Source organism: Empidonax traillii, unplaced genomic scaffold (assembly GCF_003031625.1).
Source record: "Empidonax traillii isolate 1590-97213 ecotype Southwest subspecies unplaced genomic scaffold, ASM303162v1 scaffold106:size2091409, whole genome shotgun sequence".
NCBI classification, from domain to species: domain Eukaryota; kingdom Metazoa; phylum Chordata; class Aves; order Passeriformes; family Tyrannidae; genus Empidonax; species Empidonax traillii.
In genome coordinates, this window is record NW_020955299.1 from 1,197,200 (window position 1) to 1,216,812 (window position 19,613).

Genomic DNA, 19,613 nt, shown 5'->3' on the forward strand with positions numbered 1-19,613 from the left:
AGGCACTTGAGTAACCTGTGACCTTTTTGTGGTGGCTCCTCCGACAGCTCCATTAACGCCTCAGAGGAGCCTCTCTCTCTTTCACTGCTCTCTCTTTCACTGCTTCCTGAGCCATTCGTGTCCAAAATTAAGGTGAACCAAAAACCTGATGGGTCAGTTTGCTGCCGGTCCTCTTGTTTAGGGGATAATTTATATAGAACTTAATAGAAACCAAACTGAACATGCTGAAGGTGTCCCCGCCTGTCCCGGAGCAAAGGTACGGCAGGAGTTGGCTCCTCTCCCTGGAACCTCACTGCTCACAGAGGGGCAGGTCTTTCAAGTTTTCCCTCAATTCCAGAACACCTCACGACAAATGGGTGGCGGCGATACGCGAGGGGCTGACCGCAGCCTGGGACGATGCTCAGCAGCAGAATTTTAAGCCAATTAATAATAATTAAAGGCCAGAAAAGACAAATGCGCAGCTCCCAGGGGTTTGCTGCGGTCCCCATGTATCGCTGCGGGCAGAGGCGCAGCGAAGGCGCCGGGCAGCCGCGGGCGCGGCTCGCGGGGCTCCTGCGGCCTCGGGAGCGTCAGTGGCCGGGGGACAGTGCGGGGACAGTGCGGGGACATCGCGGGGACATCGCGGGGACCCCGACCCTGCGCTGAGCCCCGCCCGGCCCCTTTAAGGGGGCGTGGCCTCGGTGCCATCGGCCCATGGGCGTGGGGCGGGGCCCGCCGGACGGGCCAATGGGCGCGCTCGGCCCCGCCCGCGCGCCTGAGGGGGGACCCGGCGCGCGCCGAGGGCCGAGCCCAGAGAGCCCCGAGAGGAGCCCGGAACGAGCCCCGGAACCGCCGCCCTCAGCGCCGCAGCCATGGCCGAGTGAGTGCGGGCCGGGACAGGCGGGGACGGCGCTGAAACTGCAGCGGGGCGAGGGCCGACGGTGCCCCCTGTTCGCTGAGGGCAGGCGGGGGGCTCTCCAGCCGCTGTCCAGGCACTCTGCTCACCCGCGGGGTGGCCTGGCGGGGAGGGGGAAGGGGCGGACGGGGCCCTGGAGGGGCTGAGGGACCCGCGGGGGGACCGCACCGGTGGCCGGGAGGCTGTGGCAGAGCCGGGGAGCGGCCGCTGCCCGAGTCGTGGCTGTGGAGCCGGTTGCGAGCCCAGGCCCTGAGGGGCAGGCTGGGCTCCCCTGCATCGGCCTCCAGCGGAATGTCCCGTTCTCCTCGTTTTCTGTGCTCACCCCGAATCATTTGGCGTTGCGGAAGCAAAAACGTGATGCAACGTGCAGACACGGTGTCCTGGTGCAGCGTCTGTTCGTTGTGGAGCTGTGATAGAGCTGGGTCCATCAGTGGATGTTAGAGCCGCTCACTTTACTCCCTGCCTGTAGTGCAATGTTTTGGATTGCTTTTCCTGCTCATCCGACCGGGTCTTGGTGGTTGGGAGTAAATCCCGGTGACTTGAGATACACTGTGTGTTGTTCTGCACTCTGACCAGGAGCCAAAAGGATCTGCAGCTTCCTCAGGAGGGCCAGCTCTGATCTCTGCTCTGGTGACAGTGACAGGACCGCAGGGAATGGCTGGAGCTGTGTCAGGGCAGGGTCAGGTTGGATCTCAGGGAAAGGTTCTTCCCCCAGAGGGTGGCTGGCACTGAACACGCTGCCCAGGGTTTGGTCACGGCCCCGAGGCTGCCAGAGCTCCAGGAGTGTTTGGACAACGCTCTGAGGGACAGGGTGGGATTGTTGGGGTGGCAGGGCCAGCAGCTGGACTCAAAGATCCTTGGGAGTCTCTTCCAATTTGAGGTGTTCTGTGATTCTATGATCTCTTGCAGTAATAGCTGCCAGAACCAACTCAGAGCACATTTGATAGGGAGGGGAGGGCTGGCCTGGTCAGAACAGCCTGGCAGAGGTGAGGATGCTGCTGCTGGATCACTGCTAATGACACTCACCTGGCATTTTTGCTCTTCCCCGTTCCAGAGCTGACATTGCTTTGATTGGACTGGCCGTGATGGGTCAGAACCTGATTTTGAACATGAACGACCACGGCTTCGTGGTAAGTGAGGGAAACGTTCAGAAAAGCTGACTCAGCAGCACTTGGAATTAGAGCTGAGCATTTTGTGGGTGCTTCTTCCATCCTTGTGTGATGACCTAACAGGTGCTGTTTCCTCCTTTGGGTTATAACCTGTGCTGCCCTTTGCCCCGTTTCCAGGGAAGAGCAGTGGTGCCGGCCTGTGCTCAGCTGGCACCTGCTATGTTAGTTCTGCATGACTTTTCCTGAAGTTTGCCTTGGGCTTGGCCCTTCCCCACAGCTTCCCAAGGCACTTGCAAAGACATGCTCAGGTTCCCTGCAGGTCTGTAGGGAAGGTGGAACTGGGAGAGCACAGGATGTTGAACCTTGCTTGTATAATTTGTAGTCCGAGCTAAAGTAACTGTTGTGTTGGCAGCTGTTGTTTTCTTGCTCCCCCAGGTGTGTGCCTTTAACAGGACAGTGTCCAAAGTGGATGACTTCCTGGCCAACGAGGCCAAGGGAACCAAAGTGATCGGAGCTCACAGCCTGGAGGAGATGGTCTCCAAGCTGAAGAAGCCCCGTCGCGTTATCCTCCTGGTGAAGGCTGGGAGTGCGGTGGATGACTTCATCAAGAAACTGGTGAGGCAAACATTCCTTCCCCCTGGGACTTCTTGCTGTCTTTCGGAGGAGTTTCCTCTGAAAGTTCTCAATTATTCATCATTAATTAAATGTTGAATGAATGGAGAAAATCAAAGTGCTGATTTATTTTTGGCAGGTGCCGTTGCTGGAGACTGGAGACATCATAATTGATGGTGGGAATTCTGAGTATAGAGATACCACGGTAAGCCTGTCTCCTACCCAAAGTATATGGATAAAATAGACATGATTCTTTCTCCTCTGATCATTAGAATAGTCAGTCGAAAAGATGCCATCACCCCTCTGCTCAGGAAAAGCCAAACTGAATTATTTCTGCAAAATTAGATCACGCAGCCTGTTAAAAATCCATTGTTACAGTAGCTAAGGATTGCTCTGTAAGACTATTTTGTAGAAGTCACCCAAATCATAATGAGTGTTTTTACTGACAGCTTCTGAAGAGTGAAGGCCTTTAGAAAATTTCCTGTTAAGATCTTTAGGAATTTTCAGGGAGATTTATAAGTCTGAGGGTCTTTGTGGATTTGTTGTTACTTCTCAGTCCTTCGTGATCACAGGACAGTCCAGTCAGACAGAACTGCTGGTTTGGCTGTCTCAGTTAGTGCAAGCAGAGTAGTTATCTGCTTGTGATCAGACTGTGGCCGTAGAAGTTCTGGAGGCTACGTTATCATATCTGGGATGCTCACAGGAAAATCCTGCATTCAGACTGGTATTTCTAAATCTTTATAAGGGGTGCTGTGTTCATCTTTCTGCTTTGACATCCTGATGTTGGATAAGTGAGGTGGCCATGCCAGAACAAAAACCAGGTAGTCGGTGAGGATTAATCCCTGGGGAGCTTGCAGCTTTCCTTAGGGATCTGGGCCTGTGCCTCTCTGCCACTCAGAGGGAATTATTTGCCCTTATGTTGTCTGTGCTTCCACCTGCCCTCTGCAGTGAGCTCTGCAATTCCACCTTGGGCCTAATCTGCCTCCCCCACATCTCTGCACACAGCATGTGTCACCTGACACTTAATTCGGAGCTTTTTCCAGCCTCAGTGCTGCTCTTTTCTGTCTGGGGCTTAAGGACTCGTTTTCTCAGGGAGTCCCTTTTGCAAGATCCACGTCAGAGCCCCAGGAAGTTTCCCAACACTCCCTGTGGTGTGTGGACAGGCTTTCTCTAAGGTTGGCTGCCATCGTGTCCAAAGCAGAGCTGAAAACCTAATTTTAGGTCTGAATCGGTAACCTTTGTTTGCAAGGCTCTGCTGGTAAACAAATGAAATAATGCTGCTCTGCTCTTCGTTCCAGAGGCGCTGTAAGGAACTCCAGGCAAAGGGCATCTTATTTGTGGGGAGTGGTGTCAGTGGTGGGGAGGAAGGTGCCAGATATGGGCCTTCACTCATGCCAGGAGGAGCCAAAGAAGCCTGGTAAGCGTGAGCTGCTGTATTTCTTCTTCAGAATGGTGTGCAATAATCATCTGCTCACAGTGAGAGCCGAGGGAGGGCAGGAGCAGGGTGTGGGTGTGGAGGGAACAAGATATGTTGCCATCTGACTTCCTCAAGGCTCGAGATTTCTCAACCCAGCTGGGGTCATGGGGCAGTGCTGAGCCTTCATGGCAGGCAGAACAGAGGCAGGTTTTTCTTCCAGGAATCCAAAGGCAATATAGGACCTACAGAAATCTGAAGGGAGGAAAGAATTTTGCTTAAATGTTAAACAAGTACTATTTAATGTTTATTTTTTTCTTTTGAGGCCCCGTGCACTTGGGAAGCTGCTAACCATGAATCAGGCAGCAGCAGAAGTCCCTGTAGTGACACATTATAAAAGGAGGCTTCAGGACATGTTTGTACTGACTAGTGAATACATCAGTTCATCTGCAAGTTCCTGCGTGCTGCTGTGCTCTTTTGTACTCACTGTACATCAGAGCTCATTTCAGACTTTATCCCTGGCTGCCCATTCTCTCTGTAAATACAGAAAGAAAAGGTGTGTCCAGGCTTTACCTCAGCTTTAGAATCTCTGGAGTCCCTGTCTGTTTGCATTAGTGTTTCATACCTGTACCAGCCTGTTCAAATTTGATGGCACAAAGCCATCAGCAACAGTAATCTGCTGCCATGCCATCTTTTTGCCATGAACAGCTCAGTAAGGACAGCTTCTGTTTTCAGAGGGAGAAGATATTTGGGCTCCTTTAAGTGCATTAGGCTTGTCTGCACAGTGTTGCAGGTGTGACTTGATCTGTAAAATCTTGCAAAAACTGTCTAGTTACAAAAAACATATTGAATTGACATTGCTGCCTGGTGGGCCATCAACCTGCCAGCTGCCCTCACCCCAGGCTGCCTTTGGGCAGGTCGCAGGAGGAGGCATCTGGTCCATACTGATGGATATTGGTTTAGTCTCCTGAGGTGTCTGTGTCCCTGCCTGTCTGCTGAGCTGTTTTGTTTCTCCCCACAGGCCCCACATCAAGACCATATTCCAGAGCATTGCTGCTAAAGTGGGCTCAGGGGAGCCTTGTTGTGACTGGGTAAATATTCATTTGGTACTGACTTAACCTGGGGTTAGATCCTCCCTTAGGTAGCTTGGTTGCTGGAGCTCATGGATGTTTGTCCATAATAAAGCCAGTGCCATCAGTGGTTGATTTTGGGGTGGACCGGGTTCATTTCCAGTCTGACATCTCTGATAACTCACACCATTCCATGGAAAGACAAGGTTTTATGGCTGGGTCATGGACCTGTGACCCAGTAGTTTCAGTTAGCACTGGGTTTGCTTCCTTCCTTCAGGCACAAGGGCAGGTATCACACTCTGGGATTAGTGATGATGTTATTGCTGATGGGATTTTTGGATGTGTCCTGACAGGTGGGAGATGAAGGTGCTGGACATTTCGTGAAGATGGTGCACAATGGGATCGAATATGGAGACATGCAGCTGATCTGTGAGGCCTACCACCTCATGAAGGATGTGGTGGGCATGGAGCACGATGAGATGGCAAAGGTGAGCTGCAGTTTTGGTCTTGCCTTTTCTTGTGCCATGGTGATGGTCTGCCCCTGCTGAGGGGCTGGGCTTGGGTGAAGCAGCTGCACACCCATGAAGGGAATTTTTCTGATGTGCATCCTGCAAGGGCAGTGCATAATGTTCCTGAACTTCCCATGAGGGAGCAGCAAGCACAGTCAGCTGAATGTTTAGAGGGGTTGTCTAAACCCTCCCATTCCCTGCTGATTTCTCCCCAGAAAGCACCTTCTTGTGTAGAGATAGGAATTACCTTGCCTGAAAAGAGCTAGTGAAACACTGAGCATTGTAATCAAACAGGCAGAAAGCATACATAAATCAATAAATCAGGTGATGTATATTGTAGATATAGCAGATTGGGGGTGTGTATATATATATATGCATACAAGCACATTTCTTCTCCTTTTCCAGGTCTTTGAGGAATGGAATAAGACAGAGCTGGACTCTTTCCTGATTGAAATCACAGCCAATATTCTGAAATTCAAAGACAGTGATGGCAAGTACCTCCTCCCAAAGATCCGGGACAGCGCGGGACAGAAGGGCACAGGGAAGTGGACAGCCATTTCTGCCCTGGAGTACGGAGTCCCTGTCACACTCATAGGTAACTGTTCCTCCACCTGGCTCCATCCTTCCCACTGCAGGTACCACACCCCAGTGAGGAGCTTTTTCTGGGTGCAGCTGTTCAGCTTTTTCTGCCCTGGTTTTGTCTGAGGGGCTTGTTTTTGCCTTGTCCCCTAAATGGTGGCACTACAGTTGTCACACCTGTGTCACACCTATGTCCCTGGTGTCCCCACAGCGCTGTGAGGACTTGGGGACAGGTGAGCATGAAGTGCTGTGCTGGGAGTGTTGTAAGACAGGAGCTGTAATACATCTGCAACACTTCTACAGTGCCCTAATACCACTGGTCCAGTGTGGGCTTCCTGTTGGGCAATTAAATGACTCAACAGGTTCTTTGCTCTCAAAATTGCTTTCATTTTCATGTTTCTCTTTCTCTTTTTCCTTTACCTTGGCTGGTTTTCGGTCCTGAAGATAAGAAAAATTATATTCAGTAGCTAAAAGAGAGTAACTGCAGTGTAGCTCTCAAAGAAACATGGGTGCATTCCAACAGCAGAACAGCTTCTGCAGATAGTTTTAATATTCTGCTGCTGCTGTAGTCTTTCAGTTCTGGGCCTGAAACAGTGTTTCTTTGTTGTGCTGTTGATATTGTGCTGTTTGGGGTTCTTGCAAAGATCAAGGGTGGAGGAGGCACTCCCTGCTGAGTGCTGTGCAGTGCCAGGAGCGTGGTTGGGTAATGCTGTGCTGATGGGGAAGTGTGTGCCATAGTCCTTGTGCAAACGTGGCCGCTCTCAGGGCAGTTGCTCTGTGTGGTTTTACTGCATAAGCATGACTTGCAAACTTGTGCTTGTAAGAGCAGAGTCATGCTACTCCTGCTTTTCCCTGCTTTCCCACCCCGCTGCTCCTCCCCACTGTAGAAGGAAGTTTTGGCAGAAATGGAAAGGAGCCAGTTGTGATTTAGTTGTGATATGCTAATCCTGCTGCAGGGAGGATCCAGAACCTTGTGCAAACATTACTCATTCTTCTTTTTCTGTTGTTGTTGATTTTTGGGGTGTGGTTTTTTTCTTTGATAATTCATGACTAACTAAAAAGGTGGAACAGAGATACAGTATGAACACTTGCTTGCTTTTCTTCTATCAGGCCCTGAAAGGAAAACTTTTTTTTTCTCTCCCATTTTACAATACTGTCATCAATTGCAAATAAATACTACTTAAACCAGCATGATTAGGAATTTACTGAGCCAGATCAAGAGACTGTCATTCAGGCTTTCTCTCTATGAGCTGAAGGTACTCCTATGTTAACTCCTTAGCCCTGACAAATGACATTTAGTAACCTGCTTAGTGATGTTATAAAACTTTCTAATGGGCTTCTGAATACTAGTTAGGGGCCTCCCAGTTTTATGAATCTTATTCCCCCTATAACCTGCTGATTTATCCTTGATTCTCCTTGCCCGTGTGACTGTGTTTCACTGTGTGTGTGGCTGATGGAGCAGTGACACTCGCCGTGTCGCTCTCAGACACTGACAGCGATGCTCAGCTTTCTGATGATCTCCCTTTCCTGCCCTGCCCGAAGGTGAAGCTGTGTTTGCACGGTGCCTGTCTTCCCTCAAGGATGAGAGAGTGCAGGCCAGTAAGCTGCTGGGAGGGCCCAAAGTGACTCAGTTCAGTGGGAACAAGAAGGCCTTCCTGGAGGACATCCGCAAGGTGAGTGCCTGTGCTGGTCAGAGCTGCCCACCAGAGCAGGTCTGGGGTGCTGGTGAGCCCTGGGGAGGAGCTCTCATGTTTATATTTTATATCAATCGGTTTCCTGTCTAGTGATGGCCACAAAGCACAATGTGACCTGTTCCTGACCAAAGAATAGTCCTGAGGGAATTCAAGTCTCGCCACAGTGGGCAGTGGTCACTGCCTGGGGTGCAGAGGTCATAATTCATGCACAGGAGCTTTTCTACCCCTCAACACTCCTGTCTTTGCAACGGGTATTGATCTCTTGATATCCCTCTCTGCTGAGACCAAGCTTTCCAACAACTAGAAAGGAAATTCTGGTTCTCAAATAGCTGGAATGTGTCAACTCACCCCTGTTGGGATGTGGACTAAACAGAACATGTGGACCATGAAGTTTCTAGTTCAACTTTGTGGGACTTCTCTTGGAATGTGACTTTGTTGTTTTTTTTTTTTTAGGCCCTGTATGCCTCCAAGATTATCTCCTATGCTCAAGGCTTCATGCTGCTGAGACAAGCGGCCAAGGAATTTGGCTGGACCCTGAACTACGGTGCCATTGCACTGATGTGGAGGGGAGGCTGCATCATCAGGAGGTAATTACGATGAGGAGGTAACTTGGTTGCTGAGGGGAGAAGAGCAGGCAGTTTAGTTTATGTGGTGCTTGGCTGACAAGCCAGGAGATTTCCTTGGAAAATCCACAGAGTTACTCTGCTGATGAGGAGAGGCTGTTTCTGTACAGAGACAGACTAAAGGTTACCAGATGAACTCTGTTCTGGTGGCTTAGAAAATCTGCTGCAGATTTTCTTTGGTCTTTGTAATGTTTGGAATCTGAGTCTAGCTGAGGGAAGTTTTGGCACTGTAAGTTTTAGATTCTGGGCCTTTGTTGAAAGCTGTGAAATTTATTCCTGGTTTACTTCTGCCTAGTGTGTTCCTGGGAAAAATCAAAGATGCTTTTGATCGAAACCCTGACCTCCAGAATTTGCTGCTGGATGATTTCTTTAAGACAGCTGTTGAAAACTGTCAGGTGAGTTCCAAGGAAAGGAGAGCACAGAAACAATAGTTTACAGCCTGGACTGTCATGGTTCTTCTCTTAAATTCTGGCCCAGCTACAACTGGAAACTGAAGGTTTCCATTTTACTGTTATGGAAGAGCCTTAGGCAGTAGCAATTTAGCAGGACCACAATATGAGGGAAGAATGCCTGGCCTGAACAGTGATGAACATTGTCATCACTGCCCTGTGCCCTTGGATTTCTGTTCCAGTACCATTGTTTGCAGTAGCCCCAAAACAACAGCGTTCCAGACCTGCTGTTCTTTGGGCCTGGGTCTGTCCAAACAGTGTCCTGATTTGGATGGAGCTGACAGGCAGAATTAAAACCAGATTACCTGGCCAACAAGGAAGTCTTATATTATCATTAATAACCCTTGTAACTGAATCTGAATATTCCATGCGAGTTACTGGATCAGATGAACAGTTGTACTGGGGATTATCCACATGTCTGTCTGAAGTATCGCACTGACCTCTTACGCCCCTGGGCGAGCTTTGTCCCAGGCTGGGGGAGAGGTCCTGGAAGTGCCTCAGTGTTTGCTCAGAACCCTGCTGGGTTTGTGCTTTTGGCATGTTCTGATCATGTTGATGTGAAAGAACGGCATCCTTGCTCGAGGCTGCGGTTCGACTGCTTGCCTCAGCTTTTACTGTCCTGTTGTTAACTTTTGTATTGCTTGCCTTTATTTTGGACCAACCTGTTTATGTAAAAGCAGGAATCTACTGCTGGTTTGCAGAGACTTGGTTATTAGATTTGATAGAATGTGAAATAGCACACAGTTGTACTAAAATAGTTCATGTGCCTGCACGTACCTCTGAGCAAGCACTGATTCGTTTCTTCTTTCTTTATTTCCCCCGTTTTCCTCTCTCCCAGGACTCCTGGCGCCGTGTGATCAGTACTGGAGTACAGATTGGAATCCCTATGCCCTGCTTCACCACAGCACTCTCTTTTTATGATGGATACAGGCATGAGGTACTGCCAGCTAACCTGATTCAGGTGGGTACTGAGATACCATCATGTTGTTATTTAGGCACTGCTTTAAAGGCCTCAGTGGCAGTATGTTGTGTTTCTACAGAACTCCTAATTACTAGATGTTAATAAATGTTTCATTGCAGTGATTTTTCTAATAACGAGGAAATAAATTTGAATGTTATGATATTGCAGTCAGATCTTTTTTCTCGTATTCCTGTAGTCGAGTACCAGTAGGTGCCACTTGTAGTGCTCATATGGCTGTGATATCGATGTGTCTGTTTTGTGTGTTCTCGTTGCAGGCTCAGCGGGATTACTTTGGTGCACACACATACGAATTATTATCGAAGCCAGGGGTATTTGTCCACACTAACTGGACAGGCCATGGAGGAAATGTGTCCTCTTCTGCCTACAACGTCTAATGGAAATCCTTCCACTTGAAGCCAAGATACTGTAGATCTCAAATATTTCTCCTAGAAATCACTTTTTACTGTACTGTGCTAGAACTTGTGTTTGGACACTTTTGTAATAACTTGTGGGTATATTTCATATATATATATATATATGTATATCTCAATATATATATATCATAGAAGAAAGCTAAATAAATTTAGTTATAAATGTATGGAGATGTTTTCTTTTCACTACTGCTGCCTGCCCAAAATGTCTTTTACCCCAAATCTCCCTGATTCTTTGCCTCTTCTTCCCAAGGGGGCAATTAAAAATCCCCACAGTTGGCTCTGTTTTATATCTCCTCCCTGCAATGCTACTGCCAGTCATCTCCACGACTTCTGAAAATTCACCTGGATGTCTGAACCTTTCGTTCGTCCCTCAGAAGCGTTAAATCTTCCCTCTCAAGCGTTAAATTTGGTGCTGCTCGCCGATTTCTGTAGCAAATTTTTTTTTCTCCATTTATTTCTGCCAAGGCAGCTACTTATAATCGAACATCTCTGTGCGGCGAAACACGACCTTCCCTTTCAGCCGGCTTTTCGGCAGGCCACGCAGTAACATTTGGGATTTCCGTGAGATAAACGAGCGTGGCGGGTGCCGGAGATCGGCGGGCTCGCGGCTCCCCTCACAGCGGCCCCGGGGCGGGTCCGACATGGCGGCTGCGCGGCCCCGCCCCCCGCGCTGCGCGGGAAACTCTGAGGGGGCGATGATGGCGGCGGCGGGCGGAGAGGAGCGGCTGCTGCTCACACAGGTACCGGGTGGCACGCCGGGCTCGGGGCCCTGAGCCACCGCCCGCAGCCGGCTGGGGTGGCCGAGAGCAGAGCCGCTGTGTCAGTGCCTGCCCCCGCCTTGGTCCCTGCAGAGGCTGAAGGCGGCGGTTCACTACACGGTGGGGTGCCTGTGCCAGGAGGTGGGGGAGGACAAGGACGTGCAGTTCAGCAAACAGAGCATCGCGGCCATCTCAGAGATCACCTTCCGACAGTGCGGTACAGTCTGCGTTACCTGGGGTTACATGGGTTACCTGGTGATACGTGGGTTACCTGGGCTTACCTTACCTGGGCTTACCTGGGTTACCTGATGCTACCTGGGTTCCTTGGGTTACACCTCCTGGGTTCGGGAGCCACTGCTGGAGACACGGGGCTTAAAAATAATGGCATCGAACTAGGTGTCACTGGGGCGTTCCCCTGCTTTGTGCATTTAACAGTACAAGAAATAGCGTTTCTACTTTTCAGACCTGAAAAAAGCATCCAAGTGCCTGTGGAAATACTGTGCCTGTGCAAGAGTGGCACCCAATAACCAGCTGTGGTCACGTCTCATAACTGACTTGGATAACTTGCACTTCATACCTTTGTAACAGCTGTTGTGTATTATGTATCTCTTCCCACTCAGCATTTTAAAATATGCGTCATCTTTGTGTTTTCTCCAGAAACCTTTGCAAGAGACCTTGAAATGTTTGCGAGGTAGGCACTAGCTGTTACAAAAGCTTTCTTCTTTCGTGTTAGCTCCCAGATAATCTTTAAAACACGTAATTCACAGTTTTTAAGTGTTCTGTTGTCTGCTTAAATAGTGGCTGTGAAGTTAGGAAATAGATATTCCCTGCAGGTGCTTCCTGATCTTGGAAGCCCATTTGTGGGGCACAAGTCATTGTTTAGATTAACGAGTGTATATAATTGTCAAAGGCAGTGAGACACAGCAGTAGTGGATGGTTTGGGGGTGACAGTGTTGGTAAGCATGTTAAGGGGTGTTTTTATTTTATGCAGGCATGCAAAACGAAGCACAATCAACACAGAGGATGTGAAGCTTTTGGCTAGAAGGAGCAGCTCTTTGGTGAGATTCACTGTATTTTCTGTCTCACAACATTCTTAAACCAGTTCAGAGCATTTGAATGAAGGTTATAGATGATGAAGCAACTGTTGCCACATTACCACAGGGGTCATGGAATCATTGCATTCCCTCTTGGGCTGGTCCATGTAAAGTTCAGTGGATTAAACTCACTAATGTTATGACATACCTGTACATGGAACCATGAAAAAGGAAGCTTCCAATACTGATTTTAATTTCATGTGAGGAGATTTTTTCCTTTCATATGTGATTTGAAATATGCAACACGAACTTGCCTGAGAAGGCAGAGTAAATGGGTTTTTTTAGAGTCTGTCATCTTTCTTCTATTAAGAATTTGCCCTATTACTTTCTCTTCAACGTTTCTCTCTAATTTCTTGTGAATAAATGAAATTCTTGAGTAGAGGACTGATGAGTTTATTGTTCTCAGCTAAAATACATCACCCAGAAGAGCGATGAGCTTGCATTGAATAACATGGAGCAAAAGGAGAAGAAGAAAAAGAAGTCCAGTGCAGCCAAGGGAGAGAGAACTCCAGGGGAAAAAGAAGCAGCTATGACTGAAAATGAAGACTCCAACATGTCATGATCTACCTTTCAAGTAATGCCTCAGGTCAGCTTCTCTTAGTATCCTAGAGAAACCAGAATTAGTAAGATTCCTATGTAAGATTCCTCTTGCAGGTTAACACCAGTAATGAATCTTTAGGTTTTTAGGTGAACACGATGAGTTAGATTTTTATTGTTCCAGAAATGCAAGTTCTGTCAGAATTCAGTAAAGCTTATGCCCAAGATGCCTTAATTGCTCACAAAAGGTATCTGCTACTAAAATTAAAAGCCTTTAAATAAAGAGTTTAAAGCAGAACATTCTCACTGAACTGTAAAAACTCGGTATGTGCAACACCTTCCATGCTGCTACTCAGTTTCTCCAGTAACTGTTTGACTTCCTCCTTGCTTCCAGTCTGGATACTTTTGCTCAGGCATACTGAATATTCTGGTTTCGTTTTAACAGCCAGGTCTCTTACTTGTTGCCTTGACAATTTAAAGATGTTTTGTGCCATTTCCCACCTGTGACAGTGCTGGGGTATAATCTTTGCTGTCAGTTATTCCCATTTTCAGGTGGCACTGTGGCACAGATCCCCATTGCCCTCTGCCAGGCTGGCAGAGCCTCTAACGAGTGCTGTAAAAAAGAGCTGTCAAAAAGAATCCAAAAATAATTTGATTCAAAAGAAGCAGATTTAAAGATGTAAGTAATTAGAAATAGCCAAGTGAAATGAGAAGGCTGTGTGGGCCAACTTGATCCAGCAAGAATTAGCTTGCCAAGGATAGTCCAAAATATGCAGCAAGAGAGGAAAGACTTGAACACTGTTTCTCTTGCTCAGCCTTTGATTCATGAGACAGACTCTTCCCTGAAGTCACTTATTCCTTCCTGCAGGATACAGCTTAGGCCAGCTCCTCCAAACCAAGATTAAAGTCATCAGCTTCTCATTTTAGTTAGACTTTTAGATTAAACACTCTCCCAAGATAAGGAAAGTACCAGATGATAGAATATTTCTGATTGAACTTGAGACGTTCTAGGTGTAGCCCTGCTCTGTGTTTGAGCTGTTTAAGCAGGAGTGATAGGGAAGATCCCATGCCTTTTGTAGGCTGTAACCATCCAGCATTGATCAAATAAAATCAAGTGCTGCAGTGCAGAACAGGGGAATGTCATGAATCCCCATCTCATTTTACACAATGGCTCTTCCATGCCCTCCCTTTCCTCCATTCCAGACAGTTCCACTTTCAGGGATGAGATTTCTTTTAGAAGAATTCAGCACATTAATTACAGCAGCTGGTGGAAATATCACAACTAGCCCAACAGTGAGATAAAAAGCTTTTATTGATATTAGAAAAAAAGGCTTTAACAAATTGAAAAATAAGCCAGTTAGTACAAAAGCATCATGATGCTACACTAATGATTTAGGAGAATAACACAGCAGGCCAAATGCAAGTCTTCTGTCACACAGCCCTACAAAGCAATTATTTCCACCTTTGCTGTGTTTTACGAGTTAGTTCTTACACAGCACCCAAGAGAAAGCACTGAAGTGAAAGGACTTTGAATTTCCTTTAACTGATGAAATCAGTGTGAGAACTCAAGTTCCTGGAGCCTAAAGCCAGGCAGCAGCTGGTTAAACCCTCTGCCCTGTTCACAACTATGTCCCAAAGTGTCTCCCAGGGATCTTCCACTGAAAAGGGAGAGGGGACAAGGCAAGCAAAGTGCCCGGGGCCTCAGGAGCTGCAGCCACCAGTAGCAGATGGAAGCTTCTGGCTCCCAACTAGGCTTGCAGAGCTGAACCCTTACATGCTGTGTTTAGCAATACCATTGTTCCAGCATTCTGCAAAAAGTCAAAATCCCTTTGGTCACACGTGATTTGAATCACCCCAGGAGTGTAAGCCTCGGGACAATGTCCAGATTTCCCCTGCCCATGGCCAGAGCGCAGGATGCCCAGCACGCTCTGGCTGGCAGGACGTGTGTTTGCTGGGGTGGATTCTAAGGCAGGAGCAGGGCTGAGCTGCCAGCAGCAGTGCAGGGTTATTTTTTGCGTTTTGAGCTGGGCCAGTCCCCCCAGGGCAGGGTTTTCTTGCCCTTGGACGTGCTCCTCAGGGAATGCAGGGCCTGCACCTGCTGGAGGCGCTTGGACAGCTCCTGCTCACAGGCTGCCTGCAGAGCTGCAGCCTTCTGCTTGTCCCATCCCAGAGCCGAGGCCAGGGCTGCTCTGTCCTCCTTCAGCACCAGCTGTAGGAAAGCAGATTTCTAAGTCTTTTCCACCGACTCCCCCACCCCTCACCCTCTGCCCACATGAACAGCAGCAGGAACGAGGCACCTGTTTAGCACTGACACTTTGGAACTGAAGATATTCCCAGATTTCATCACCTATTCCATGGGCTACTGGATCTCCAGTGTTCTGCCAGCACTCAGAGCTTGAAGCTCTGTTCAGATGTTCAAAGGAACAGAAACTTAGTTTCTACAGCAGGGAAAAGCAACAGTTTGAAAAGGATACCTGTTTATGATGGTTACAGTTTAGCTGGGCTTTCCCAGCTGTGGATTTTATTTGTAGTTTTCAATAATAATGAATTGTTGATTTGGGATGTATAAAAGAATATAGTATATAGTTAGATGCATCTGCATACAAAAACTCACCCTGCTGGTAAGACAGCTGACTGTGATCTGTCAGAGACCAAACCCCAGATTATTTTGTGGCTTTTTTGGAGTATGTGAAACAGTGTCAGCTGGCTGACACAGAGGGGCTGCAAGCAGGGGGTAGAGGCACAGCTTCCCCTACAGCCTCTCTCTCCAGAGGGAGAGGTTTTCTTGGATGTGGCTGTGTCATTCTCACCCACCTCTAGGTCCTGGCTGTCCAAGCAGAGCTCTGGAGCAGGTTTCTCCCTCAGAGCAGCCAGGATCTGCTCACTGAGGGCTGTTGTGGCTGGAGTGCCTGTGCTGCTGGTACCTGTGTCAACCACATCCATCTCCTTCCTTGGTGCAGCCTGAGGTTCTGAAAGGGAGCAGAGTCAGTACAGTCCCTGACAAGTGGCCTGCACTGCTTTGATGGTTGTGAGATTAAGAAATCTTAAGAAATCCATAATGCCTACGTGATTTAAGCTTTTCTCCAAGTGTTCTGCTTTCAGGCATTGTGAGAATTCTCTCACCAGGTCAGAGAATTCTCACACCATATGCACTACACCAGCTCTTGCATCAACCCCACTAAGAGCTGCTGAGCAAAAGACTCACTCCAGTCCTTCACCTTATTTATTCCACCAGCTATTTCAGGCATCTCTGGGAAGCTCCTTCTGCAGCATCCCCGTGCTCCCTACCTGCTACTTTGCTTAAGACACTGTCCTCAGTTTTCAGGGCCTCCAGGTAGAGCTCCAGGAGCTGCCTGGACTGACGCTCCTCTTCTCTTCTGTCCAGCACCTGCTGCAGGGTGTCCTGCAGCACCCGCGCCTTGGTTTCACTCTGGGCCAGTTCTGCTGCCAGGTCTGAAGGGGGCACATCGATCAGCACCTGAAAACAATGCCAGTGCTGAGCAGCTCATGCCATGGCACTGAATGCAGTACCAACAGCAGGGACCAGCCCTCCTGAAACCCAGCATGGCCCACAAGGTTCCTTGTGAAGCCACTGTTCTTCACCAGAAGCCAAAAGGCCTCCAGGGACAGTCAGGGGTTAAGGGCACCCTCCTCAGACACTGGAGTGTTTCCCCTACCCCAGAGATGTGACCTGGCACCAACAGCCACACAGCAGCAGATGAATTAAGCTGAGATCTTGTTTACTGGTTCTGTTCTCTACTGAGATGAATGGATGATGGGCAGAGCCAGGGATTGGGGGTTTCCCCACTGTACCTGGAGGTCTTCCTCAGACATCAGGATGATATTGGACAGGTCACCCTTCAGCTGCCTGGCCAGCTGCTTCCACTTCTCCGCAGCACTGTCCACTTCATCCACAGCCTCCGAGAGCCAGGATGTTCCACTGTCTGACACAAGAGTCATCAGCTCCCTGGGCCACTCCTGACCCACCCGAGGCAGCCTAATGTCACCAGGTGTATTCCAGACACCCTCCCCTCCCGTGCTCCCTCACCCACAGCCTACCTAAGCTTTTGCCTGACCATTTCTCATCCTTGGCCAGTGCCACAAACTTGGTGTTAGCTGGCAAACACAGGAAGTAATCCTCATCATCCACAATGGTCCCATCTTCTGCCAGCACCAAGGTGATGGGCTCCTTGGCCTTGTCAATGGCCAGAACACCACAAGCTGCACAACAGAAAAAAAAACTTAATTAAATTACAAAAGTGACCCAGCAGTGCCCTTTAATTACCCCCCGGCACAAGGCACAGGCAACTCTCAGTGACTGAGGCTGGAGCCCAGACCTGTCTCCTTACAGCTCTTCTTTAGCACAGGCTCCCCTCCAGAAATTAATATTAGAATCACAGAATCACGGAATCCTCAAGGTTGGAAGAGACCTTTAGGATCTCCCAGCACTGCCACTGTAACCCCTAAACCATCACCCAGCGCCAGATCCAGACACCTCCCGAACACCCCAGCGATGGTGACTCCACCGCCTCCCCGGGCAGCCAATTACAACATTGGCCTGAGTGGGAAAACAACCCAGTGTTTTCCCACCTCCCTCCGCATCCCCCAGGAGCCCCGGGGGCTCAGCCTGGCACCGCGGGAGGGTCCGGGATCCCCGGGGCTCCCGCCGGGCTCACCCTTGTCCCGCAGCTCCCGCAGGCAGGACGCGCCCACGCCGTGCTGCTCCGGCCCGTCCCGCCGCCGCACCACGCAGCGCTTCAGCCGCGCCGCCATCGCCCGGCGCCGGGCGATGCCCCTGCGGGCAGGGAAGGCGCTCCTGCCGGGAAGGGCAGCGACACGGCCCGCGTGTCCCGGCTGCTCCCCGCCGCTCCCGTCACCCGTGGGTGCTCCCGTCACCCGTGGGCGCTCCGCGGGGCGCAGCGATGAGCCGGCGCTCGGCTCGCCGCGCCTGCGGGAGGGGAGGGGAGGGCGCTGCATCCCGCGCTCGGGGGTGGATTGGGCACGCCTGGGAAGATGGCGGCGGCGGAGCGAGCGGAGCAGCCGGGGCAGGTGAGGGGGGTCCGAGGGGACGGGCCGGGCTGGGGGGTCTGGGGGACCCGGGAGGGCTCTGAGGGGCTCCGGACACACCCTCCAGGCACCGCGGGGGCCCTGCTGCACCGGGGATCCCTGCCCTCTGCGAGCGGGGGCTGTGCGGGGCTGGCTGGAGCAGGCCGGGCCCTGGGCACAGGCGCGGTGCCATTGAGGGGCTGTGAGTGTGAAAGTCATAAAGCGGTTGGATAAAGGGAGAAATGAATGCAAACATAGCCAGGGAGAAAGGACGCGGTGTGCTAGGTGGGTTACGAAATGAGGTGGAGCCCTGTGCAGGGCGGAGGGTTGGACTCCTTGGGAGCCCCTTCCAAGCCGGAATGTTCTGGGGTTCTGTGAGGAGTCAGACAAAATACTGCCCGTGCCTTGACCTGAAGGGGAGGGAGGGGGATCCCGGAGCGTGAAAGGGCAAAGCAGCGATAGATGTGCCGTAAGAAACTGGTGTCAGATGTGCTGGCAGGCACTGAACGGGGAGGGCCGAAGAGAGTGGTTTGAGTGCTCACAGAACACTAAAAAGCTTAAGGTGTTTTTTAAACTGGGGCATGAAATGAATGGGGCAGCCCGAGAGAAGGGAAGTGCGATGTAGTTGTGTTTAGTATATATTGTAAAAAGTCTCTTCCAGCCTGGATTCCATGGGATGGGTTTGATGTAGGAGTGCACAGTGTAGGCTCCTGTCACTCTCACTGTGCTGCTGATGATCCAGGATCACTTGTATTCCGCTGCAAACTCAACCCTCCTCAAATTCATTGACCTCCTGGAGCTCTCTCACCTCCCCCATGTCCCAGACAGAGTCCTGAGAAGTGGTGCTAGGGAAATTGGGGAAAGTCCTTTTGGTTCCCCAGGAGGGAGGGAAAAGGTCTGGTCTGGCTGTTTGAGAAATTGGGGATAAAATATAGCAAAGTCTGCACACTTTCATGTGCAATCTCTGCCCAGATTTGGCCAATTCACCATGAACCTCTCTGCTGACCCTTTCATTATGGACTGAGGGAGCCGAGTTTGTGGGGATCACTGTTGAGCTAAACTGAAATGGAAACAAAATTCCATAAAATCCATGCTCTTGGGTAAGCAGCACAGGTCTGGGTTGTGAAAGGCCCTGTTACCAAACTCCCAGGAGGCTGGGCAGCTTTGCACCACCCAGCTGCTTTCAGCAGTCCCAGAGTGAGGTGCAGACATTCCAGTCCGTCCCTCACACTTCCAGGGAACGCTTTCAGAGCGAGGAAACCTGCAGATACCTGGGCAGTCTGCAGGGTTGGCACTTGCTGAGGAAGAAATGTGGTTGACTGGCAGATGTGGTTGCCTGAGAAGCACTGGGTTTCTCCTGAGCTCAGATGTTGTGTTCTCATATTGCACTCTTCTTTAGCAGACATCTATGTGGTGTTGCTGCAGCTCAAGAGAAGGCTTGGTGTTTGCAGTTGGAAAAGTCTTGCCTTTTAATGGGCCTCAGAAATGTAGCCAGAGAACCCCCTGGGTTCTAAAGTTAAGGCCATGAAGGATCGTGGAATGGTTTGGGTCAGAAAGGACCTTAAAGATCAGCCAGCTCCAACCCCCTGGAACTGTGTCCACAGTGGAAAGTGGGAATGGTAACTCCCACCTGTTGTGTAACGTGGAGAGTTTTTCGGGCATGGGCTGTACAGAGCAAGGTGGAGGTAATGCCTGTGCTGCTCTGTGAGTCAGGGAGAATTTGGGATGAGGAGAAGAGAGACCTGTGCACCACAGAGAGCCCATTCCCGGGCTGAGGAGGAGGGAGGGGATCTGGAGGCACCCCGGGTGGAGAGGGTCAGTTAACTGGA

General features: G+C 50.0%; 4 protein-coding genes across 4 annotated transcripts in view; 3 read left to right on the forward strand and 1 right to left on the reverse strand.

The window, feature by feature from the left end:
* The first annotated feature begins 749 nt into the window (after positions 1-749).
* PGD (phosphogluconate dehydrogenase) lies at positions 750-10,513 on the forward strand. Its single transcript, XM_027882510.1, has 13 exons — positions 750-859; positions 1,950-2,025; positions 2,440-2,619; positions 2,756-2,821; positions 3,915-4,033; positions 5,052-5,121; positions 5,454-5,588; positions 6,015-6,204; positions 7,731-7,861; positions 8,336-8,469; positions 8,801-8,900; positions 9,793-9,915; positions 10,191-10,513. Exons 1-13 carry the CDS (start codon positions 852-854, stop codon positions 10,308-10,310), a joined length of 1,452 nt encoding a protein of 483 aa, XP_027738311.1. The 5' UTR covers positions 750-851; the 3' UTR covers positions 10,311-10,513.
* A 474-nt stretch (positions 10,514-10,987) lies between these two features.
* LOC114056890 (centromere protein S-like) lies at positions 10,988-13,036 on the forward strand. The gene is made up of 5 exons (XM_027882514.1): positions 10,988-11,089; positions 11,201-11,324; positions 11,765-11,798; positions 12,099-12,165; positions 12,608-13,036. Exons 1-5 carry the CDS (start codon positions 10,991-10,993, stop codon positions 12,761-12,763), a joined length of 480 nt encoding a protein of 159 aa, XP_027738315.1. The 5' UTR covers positions 10,988-10,990; the 3' UTR covers positions 12,764-13,036.
* Positions 13,037-14,036: 1,000 nt separating this feature from the next.
* DFFA (DNA fragmentation factor subunit alpha) lies at positions 14,037-17,582 on the reverse strand. Its single transcript, XM_027882512.1, has 6 exons — positions 17,415-17,582; positions 16,798-16,959; positions 16,552-16,682; positions 16,027-16,216; positions 15,553-15,707; positions 14,037-14,947 (listed from the first exon to the last, which is right to left on the reverse strand). Exons 1-6 carry the CDS (start codon positions 17,509-17,511, stop codon positions 14,744-14,746), a joined length of 939 nt encoding a protein of 312 aa, XP_027738313.1. The 5' UTR covers positions 17,512-17,582; the 3' UTR covers positions 14,037-14,743.
* A 149-nt stretch (positions 17,583-17,731) lies between these two features.
* The window catches only part of PEX14 (peroxisomal biogenesis factor 14), a 68,637-nt gene continuing 66,755 nt past the window's right edge, over positions 17,732-19,613 (forward strand). The window contains exon 1 of the mRNA XM_027882511.1: positions 17,732-17,787. Within this exon, the coding sequence (XP_027738312.1) occupies positions 17,752-17,787 (36 nt within the window). The 5' untranslated portion in view covers positions 17,732-17,751. The remainder of the gene's footprint in view (positions 17,788-19,613) is intronic.

Excerpts from the sequence above, each read along its gene's own strand:
- DFFA (XM_027882512.1), bottom strand. The coding sequence starts at position 17,511 with ATGGCGGCGCGGCTGAAGCGCTGCGTGGTGCGGCGGCGGGACGGGCCG. Across the intron at positions 16,960-17,414 it reads GCGGGAGCTGCGGGACAAGG|CTTGTGGTGTTCTGGCCATT; the intron begins GTGAGCCCGGCG and ends TCTGTTGTGCAG. Across the intron at positions 14,948-15,552 it reads TGGACAGCCAGGACCTAGAG|CTGGTGCTGAAGGAGGACAG; the intron begins GTGGGTGAGAAT and ends GCTTTCCTACAG.
- PGD (XM_027882510.1), top strand. Across the intron at positions 4,034-5,051 it reads GGAGGAGCCAAAGAAGCCTG|GCCCCACATCAAGACCATAT; the intron begins GTAAGCGTGAGC and ends TTCTCCCCACAG. Across the intron at positions 9,916-10,190 it reads TGCCAGCTAACCTGATTCAG|GCTCAGCGGGATTACTTTGG; the intron begins GTGGGTACTGAG and ends TTCTCGTTGCAG.
- LOC114056890 (XM_027882514.1), top strand. The coding sequence starts at position 10,991 with ATGGCGGCTGCGCGGCCCCGCCCCCCGCGCTGCGCGGGAAACTCTGAG. Across the intron at positions 11,799-12,098 it reads GACCTTGAAATGTTTGCGAG|GCATGCAAAACGAAGCACAA; the intron begins GTAGGCACTAGC and ends TATTTTATGCAG. Across the intron at positions 12,166-12,607 it reads CTAGAAGGAGCAGCTCTTTG|CTAAAATACATCACCCAGAA; the intron begins GTGAGATTCACT and ends TATTGTTCTCAG.